We start from the raw sequence: 8,666 nt of genomic DNA on the forward strand, positions 1-8,666 counted from the left end.
CAGAGGGAAGCTGGAATTCCTCAAGGTGCTGTGAAAAAATAAAAAAGGCAAAAGAACATAGGGCAAGTAATCAGACAGAAGGGAGGAACGTTCCAAGGTGCACAGACTCTAGCTTTTCTACAGGTTCCAATATTGCCGGATACAGTCGGTGTGCTCAGGGTGTGTCTCGGAACGGCACAGCGATTAAACTACCAGCAACTCGCTGCCAGCTTTGATCCTTTCTGAGCTGCGCATCAGCGGAAAGTTGGATTTACTGTTGCTCTCTCCTCCGGTTCGGGAGTGGATCAGACCGACTTCGCGATCCCTGCCTGAGCCTGTGCCTCACAGCTGCTCGTCTGCGCATGAGTCGCCGCGGGAGGCTCCGCGGCTCGAGTATTTCAGGGGCTGGGCACCGGGATAAGATGCTCAGTGCTTGACGGAGGAGAACGCACTGGCGGGCCATGGCCATCACGCCGGTGCGAGGGGGACCCCGGACCACCGCCTGAACGAGGGGAGTGCTATCATTGGCGCAGCACCCGCTTCAGCACCGCGGACAGCACACCCTGAGCTCCTCTCCCGACTTCGGCTCAGCGGCTCGGTCTCCCGCTGATCCCACTCCCGGGCTCCCCCGGCTGCGGAACCGATACCCCTCTCCGCTTCCCCCCCCCTCCGCTCCCGGACATCTCTTCCCCGCTCTGCCTCGGCCAGCTCCCAGCCCGCACCCCAGGTCCCTCTCTCCCCGCTCGATCTCCTCGCTGCCCCTCTCCTCGCACCCCTCTGCCCACGGCTCCTCTTCCCGCTCCTGCGGCTCCACTCCCCCGGCAACATGCGCGGGCGGCCGCGGGCGGTGGCTGCGGTGCCGGCTCGGATGTCCCCTTCCTCCTGCCTTCGCCCGCTCCAGGCGACCCGCTAAGAGATGGACTTGGCAGGCGTGCTGCTGGCGTTGCTCCTCGTGTTGGTGCTGGTCGTCTCTCTGCTCTCCAACCTCCTGGTGCTGCTATGCTTCATCTACAGTACGGAGATCCGCAAGCAGGTGGCCGGGGTTTTCCTGGTGAACTTATCCTTTTGCAACCTGCTCCTCACCGTCCTGAACATGCCTTTCACGCTGCTGGGAATCCTAAGGAACCAGCAACCCCTCGGGGGCTGCATCTGCAAAGCGGTGGGTTTCCTGGAAACTTTCCTGACTTCCAACACGATGCTGAGCATGGCAGCACTCAGCATTGACAAGTGGATTGCTGTGGTGTTCCCCTTGAGCTACACCAGCAAGATGCGGTATAAGGACGCTGTGATACTGATGGGCTACTCATGGCTCCACTCTCTCACCTTTCCCTTGGTGTCCTTGTTTTACTCGTGGGTAGATTACAGCAGCGTTTATGCTTCTTGCACCTTGCACCTGAAGGAAGAGACAGAGCGGAGAAGGTTTACAGTGTTCACCATCGTCTTTCATTCCACCAGTTTCATGCTGTCGCTGGTGATCCTGTGTTTCACCTATTTAAAGGTGTTGAAAGTTGCCCGGTTCCACTGCAAGAGGATAGACATTATAACCATGCAGACTCTGGTTTTGCTGGTGGATATCCACCCCAGGTAATTCTTGCCTTTTCGTATCCACCACCCCGGGGTTCTTGCAGTAGGTACCCTCGTGCAGAGAGGTGTGCTGTCTCTCCAACACCCCTCCCTGTGCTCCTTCCCAACAAACCCTCTTGGCTCTAGCTACAGCATACGGTGCCAGCAGACACTTTGTGCATCTGTAGCCTGCACCATTTAAAAATGAGACCCAGGTAGCAGGGAGCTGTTTTGGGGTAAGTGTCCCTCTGGGGTCTGCAGGGCCAGGACTGCCCTCCCCCCAGTGCCAGGACTGCCCTCCTGTGCCCTACTCTAGGGCTGGGAGCAATCCTTCCCCTCTCCACCGGGCTTAGCTGTCCCCTCCTTGCTCTTTTCCTTAACCCCTTAGCTGCTCTTTTCCCTTTGCAGTGTGAAGCAGCGCTGTCTCAATGAGCAGAAAAGAAGGAGGCAACGGGCTACCAAGAAAATCAGTATTTTTATAGGGTCATTCGTGATCTGTTTTGGTCCTTACATTATCACCAGGTCAGTATCTCCTGCTGGGGTGGATGAGGGGACTGTCTGTGACACCAAAGTGCTCATGGATGAGCAGGTGCTGGTGTGGGCTGGGGAAGTCTACAACTAATTTGGGCTGGCAGAGCCTCCTGGAGACCTGGGGCCATCAGAACACACACATTTGCACAAGCTCATATATGGATTCACATGCTACTGCCTCAGGAACTGTGCACTCCCCGGCAGCTTCTGTCTCTACTTTCCTCATTGCAACCAGGTCTGGGTGCCTCTGCCAAGAGCAAGAGGCATTTAGGATGAGTACCAAGAATTAATTACATGCCACTGGGAGATGGAAGCAGTTTAAAACATTTGACACCCTTTGTTCTTAGCATAACCCAAGCGATAGAGGGAAAAACAGATAGCTTCTCCTGATTAGCTCAGGTCCCAAAAAAGCATAAGGCCAAAGCCAGCAGCAATTAGAAGCTGAGGTGACATAATTTAAATTTACCCAGGCCAATAATTTGGTAGGTAAGCTTTGTGTCTGGAAACATTAATGTCTGTGAATTTATATTAATTATGAATCTTGGCCTTGTGATGTGGGAGTTAGCTTCTAAGGAAACCAATAATTAGTCTTTAAGAATGTATAGGAAACACTATGCTTCTCAACTGGCCAGTCATTTGCATCCACCCTGGTGATCTGTGCCTTTTAGAATAGTCAGATGTCATTCTCTACTTGTAAGGTACACATACAATATATGGTTATTATTTTTAAAGCTTGCATAAATTGATGAGCTGGAAGCCAACATAACTATAACAAATTGCAGCACCTCAGGATTTAGCCTCTGATCTCTAAAATAAATGGGCCGTAAATTTGACAAAACATTATTTATTTTATTTTTATAATAGTCACCATTCAATAGTGCTTTCAATAGACTTTCAGAAAGAACTGACTTCTGACTAGGGAGATGCACTACTCTTTGCAAAACCACACTGATGAAGGCTCTCTCAAATTTGTTTCCAAGTTGTCAGGGTCTCCATTCACACCAACTTTCAGAATTTGGCCACGCTGATCTTACACAGTTTTATAATTGTAGGCCATTTATGATCAACATTGCTGTTCTTTTCTTACATAGGCAGTGGGACAAATTGAAGCCAGTGCACAAACATGACAATATTTTTTTAACCTTTACAATGACATTTCAGTCCTCATTTAGATGTTAAAATGGTCTGACTGTCTGGATAACTACTTTTTTTTTTGCAGTTGAAAGGATTATTACTAATACTAAACTTTCCTCACAGAATTAAAAGGTTAACTGATCATTATTTAGTACATTCTGAGTCATTTTATATTCATTTTTTACCATAAACAAGAATGAATTTTATTGAACCATGTGGATTTTGCCATCTCAATTGCATTTGAACACCGCCAGTCTCAGCAAATTCCAGAAGCATATTTTTCAGGGTGGAGATAATTCTTACAAACTTCTCAGATTATTCCTTAGAAGGATGTAAAATAAAAGTAACTTCCTTCCCTAGACCTTACAATTGGCAAAGATGAGATAGATCATTTTCCTTGTGTGACAAATGGGTACAACATATGTCATTAAGAAGAAGACTGAGGCCTGGATTATGGGATGCGTGTCTCAAGGTGCATTCACAGTGACCAAGAGGTTCAGTAAACACAAAATGGGAAGCATTTGAGAAGGACATCCTGGAAGCTCTTTGGCCCAAAGGTAAAACAGTGTCCAGGCTGCACAGGATTAAAAGCAATAGTGGCAGAGGGTGGAGGACTTGCTATCATATCACTTCTACATTCTTACCCTATTTTTAGCAGGGTTGTGCTGAAGTAATCTCAGTGATGGCAGTGGCAGAGATCTTCACTGTTTTCTTGCTTATTGGCCTGCTGACTCAGGTTGTGTTATGAGCTCAGAATTTGCTCCTCATTTCAGAGATGTGAATGACATTTCAATCATTAGCAACATATTCATCTGTTCACTAAAAGCCTGCAGATTAATTTAATCTTTGCTGTAATGTTACTGAAATCATGAAAATTATACTAAAGTACATTCAGATGTATGTTTATAAGGCCGACTTGTTTAGTTCAGGTTTTTTATCATGTTAAAATTTGGGTGATTTTTTTCTTTTGTTGGCTTCAAGGGAATAACATTTAGGCCCGTAAAACGTTAAAAGGGACACACGGCCATTCATCTATTTTCATAGCAGAGAGATATCTTCCTCTCCTTATTTAGTGTGTTTATAAAAACATCAGTTGTGTAAATATCAAGTGTTTATTTCCTTATTATACTGAATTGCAGGAGGAGATAAGGAAAAACATGCAGCAAGTGCCTGTTATTGTATATTTATTTATTTCTCACATTCTATGTCTGATATATTCATTCATTCATTCATTCATTCATGTTTTGTGTCTGTTTGGAATTCACTGGAATTTTCCAGAGTTGGATTCCAGAAGTAATCTGAGTCTGAAATGTCCTTTGGTATAGGAATTACTTCATTATTTCAAATGAGAATATTTCATTATAAAGTTCAATTGCTTGTTGCAAACTTCAATCCTAGTGTTGGGAAGTCAGCTTTTTATACAGGGGGATCAAAACACCCTTCAAGGTGGGAGCTCTGCGCATTGGAAAGGGGCCAGAATGTTCTTCAAGCCTGGAAAAAGCATCTAAGTTTGAGTCTTGAAATTGGAATGTCTTAGGGTATACAAATATATCTCATGGTGTTTTGTTGTTGTTTTTCCTTCTTGAATAAATACAACGGCATATTCTTGAACCTCCAAAAGATTTCACAAAAGATACACAGATAATGTAACTTTCTTACCCTGTTCCTTTCATCTTTGTGTAGAGTTTGCCCTATGTAGATGAGCTGTATGCCAGACACTCACTGGAATAGCCTGAAGGTTTGTTCTTACTTCTGTGACAAAAAAAAAAAAACAAAAACAACTTAGTTTCAGTTTCTCTCCATGTGATTAATGCACCTCTCTCAGCTGTGGTGCTGAGGCCACTAATCATCCATGAAGAACAGGTCAGGAGACACAGGTCTGGAGACAGCTGGCTGGTCATATAATGATGATAAAAGTGTTGTCTCCTTGTTTTCTTTGGCAAAACTAACAGTCAGTGCAGACAGAAATATTCACAGGTAAGTAGATGCTACTAAGCACTCTTACCTCAAACCTCTATGTAGGTTGGCAGACATGACAGTGTGTAAAGGAGACCCCTAGCTTTCAGGAGCAATAGGCTGATGCCATGAATGTCATGCCCAAACATTTGAAGAGCTGAGTGAATACAGATGCTCCAATGCATGTTTCTACCTCAAATTTGTCATGTGCAAGGGTTAATCAGCTACATCACCAAGATTTTGATCACTGTCACTTACCAGCACAAACCTCTATATTCAGAAAGCATAGCAATGAATTGAAGTAAGTTGTTATGTCTGTTTCATGTAACACTGAAAACAAAATTTTCCCCTCTTTCCATAGAAGGAATTATTGTTTCCCAGTGGCTTTGTTAAGATAGTTCCCTTTGCCTTTATTGAATCCAAGGAGTTAATTTGTACAGAGTGCTTCTCCTGCAGGACGGTGTGTTGTAAGAAAATAAGTGTTACTTTAATGTTTCATGAGGCATGATTTGAGCACTGGGCTCAGTGTGAATATAACACTCAAGTGTTTCCATCTCTCTTTAATGTTTAACAGGTTGATAGAGCTCCTTCCTTTTGTTACCATAAACTACTACTGGGGAATTATAAGCAAGTGCCTCACCTACAGTAAGGCTGCGTCAGATCCATTTGTTTACTCACTTTTACGTCAACAGTACAAAAAAGTTCTGATCAACATTGTCAATAGGATACTTAAGAGGGATCTGTATCCATCATCAGGGTACAACAGCTCTCTCGACACTGAAAATGATTACTGCTTGCACAGAACAAACTAACAACGTGACAAACACTCCCCTTCAAGCGAGACAGGTGATTGCCACTGCTGGAAAGCTGCCTTTGCCCTCTCTTGCTGAGAGTGGTGACAGTGTCTCCAGGGGATGGAAGCTTCATTAATGTGATGCACTTCTTTGTAGACTTTCCCAAAAAGCCCTACCCTGGTCTGCAGCCAGTGGAATATATGGCAAAGCCTTGTCCCTGAGGGAATGGAGTAGGCTTGAGGGGTTTAAGAGAGACTCTGGAGGTTTTAGAGAACCTTAGAAGGAGCTTTAATGTTTCAAGGCTGAAGACTTGATATTTCTCGGAGCGTTCCATACCAGAGGTGACAGCCCACCATTTCCTGGGAGCATGAGAATTCCTGGCTTGGAAGGAGAGGCTCAGCATCCTCTGTGCAGCACATGCCCCTTGGCATTTCTGAACCTGCCCTGTCAGTTTCAAACATTAAAAATAAGTCTTTTAATTGATTTATTGTATTGGTGTCTCAAGTGATTGATATGGGTCAGCACTTTGAATCTGAGATTGTCATTCTTTATTACCAGGCATCATGATTGTAACATAGCCTTTAGGAAGTGGTACATATATTCTATATGCCAGTATTCTATCAAGCATAACCAAAGTCCACGTATCTAAGTTACTACTGTTTAGCACTTCAGTGGTGTGTGATTACAATAAATGCAGCAACAGTAACAAAGACATATATGGAGTTTAGTTAAATAGCACTGTAGTTACATCAATGAGCTAGTCCTATTCAAACAAGCTTATATTCAAGATAACAAAAAAGAGAAAAGGTCAGTTAGATGGTCAAAATGACAGCTACCACTGTGTTCACGGAAAATTACTTTGGAAGATATTTGGTTTCAAAGAAGAGGATGCAGTATGTTGATTCTTTTTTAGGAACATACAGTGTGTAAAATATTTCATGCATTGACTATATTTGGTGGATTGTAAAAATATTGTATAATCTTTTCTTATATATTGATCAATTAATCTGATGATTTTAACTAATACCAAGAGATGTCTGAGAAATATTATAACAAACCTGCTGCCAAATGCCCAGAAATACAAAGCTGCTTTATTATTATATGTATTTTTCTCATTTATTTATTTTTAAATCAAAATAGGCTTTGGAAAATAAAATGTAGGAGTTATTTTTGAACAGTATTCCTTTGATGATATAAGACACGAATAAAAATATTCTATAGCATTCAATAAGCTACTATTTTCTAATCAAGCACATGAGGGGTAAATTAAAGCAATTCTAAAGTATATTTTAGGAAGGAAAAGAAGACAGTAATGAACACTTATTTTTTATGTATCAATAAACTTGACCCCATTGAGCACTGATAAATCTCTTCCTGGTCGAACTTAGTATATAAGCATGTGATTAGGCACAAATATAATTTCTTTTGAAGATAATGGCTCTGTCCCCATGTTGAAAATCAAGTAGATGCTTAACTGTTTTGAAAATCAGTGTCTGAGCGATCGTGGAGAGAGGGTGGTTGACATCATCCACAACATGGAAGAAGAGCACCTTACTACAAATCTAATGAAGTCAAGGAAAGTTGATTCTGTGTAACAAATACAATGTTCTCTTATCTCCTGCCTTTCTGATGCTATTTTTTTTAATTTTTTTTGGTCATGCAAGAACCTTAGGCCTCTATGCTTTGCACCTATGGATCTGCCTGTGTTTAAAATGAATGTATTATAATGGTTTTGTCTTCTTAGTAAAGTATTTGTACTCTCTCCAATTTTGTGTACATACAATATTTCTGGAAAAAAAAAAAAAGAACAAAAAAAAACTTGTGAGTGGAATCTTTCCAGTTTCACTATCTTCCTGCTGCTTCCACATGCTTTCCCACCCCATCATGCTGCTACAAAAGCCTATTGCTTCCCTTTCTCATGTCAACTCCAACACTATGATCAGATACCCCTGCTAATTTTTCTGTTCTTTTAGAGTCAGTTTTGTGCCAAAACTTTTGTTAGTCTAGACCAATTCCCTGTGAAGAAAGATGAGTTTACTGATACCTGCAATTTTTAGCTGATCTTTGGTTTCCTGAACACTTCTTCCACTTTAAGAAAGGAATATGTCACATATAGTTACACTTATTGAACTGACAGATCCAAGACACACAAATGATAAAAGTCTCTCAGTATCAATAAAGTAGTGAGTGAAAATGTAATAATAAATTTTTAAAGCTATTATAACAATAAACTTCTAAAACACTTAAACTAAAAACACATTTTAAATATATAAATCACAACTCAGCCTAGAAAAAGAGAAGGCTTCAAAGAAACCTGATAACAGCATTTTGGTATTTAAAAGGGGGCTGTAAGATAAAAGGAGACAGACTTTTCAGCAGGGTTTGTTGTGACAGAGCAGAAGGAAGCAGCCTCATACCAAAAGACAGGAGATTTAGGCTGGATATAAGGAAAAAAGTTTTTGACAGTAACGACAGAGGCATTGGCACATGTTGCCTTGAGAGGTGATGGATGCCCCATCTCTGGAGACATTCAAGGCCAGGCTGAACAGGCCTCTAAACACCTGATCAAGCTGTAGGTATCCCTACATTCATTGCAGGAGAGCTGGAATGGATGACCTTTAAGGATCTCATTCTACTCAATCAATTCCATGATAGTAAATCTGCATCTGCTGATTACTTAATTGTAAAAGCTGATTCACATCAGTTTAG

At 42.3% G+C, this 8,666-nt stretch overlaps 1 protein-coding gene across 1 annotated transcript; it reads left to right on the top strand.

Annotated features, from left to right (window-relative positions):
• The first annotated feature begins 895 nt into the window (after positions 1-895).
• GPR78 (G protein-coupled receptor 78) lies at positions 896-7,726 on the top strand. Its single transcript, XM_065736146.1, has 3 exons — positions 896-1,563; positions 1,951-2,064; positions 5,738-7,726. Exons 1-3 carry the CDS (start codon positions 896-898, stop codon positions 5,973-5,975), a joined length of 1,020 nt encoding a protein of 339 aa, XP_065592218.1. The 3' UTR covers positions 5,976-7,726.
• The last annotated feature ends 940 nt before the right edge of the window (positions 7,727-8,666 follow it).

This window comes from Cyrtonyx montezumae, unplaced genomic scaffold, assembly GCF_038088225.1.
Source record: "Cyrtonyx montezumae isolate F1298 unplaced genomic scaffold, pur_monq_1.0 scaffold_2, whole genome shotgun sequence".
In the NCBI taxonomy this organism is placed as follows: Eukaryota; Metazoa; Chordata; class Aves; order Galliformes; family Odontophoridae; genus Cyrtonyx; species Cyrtonyx montezumae.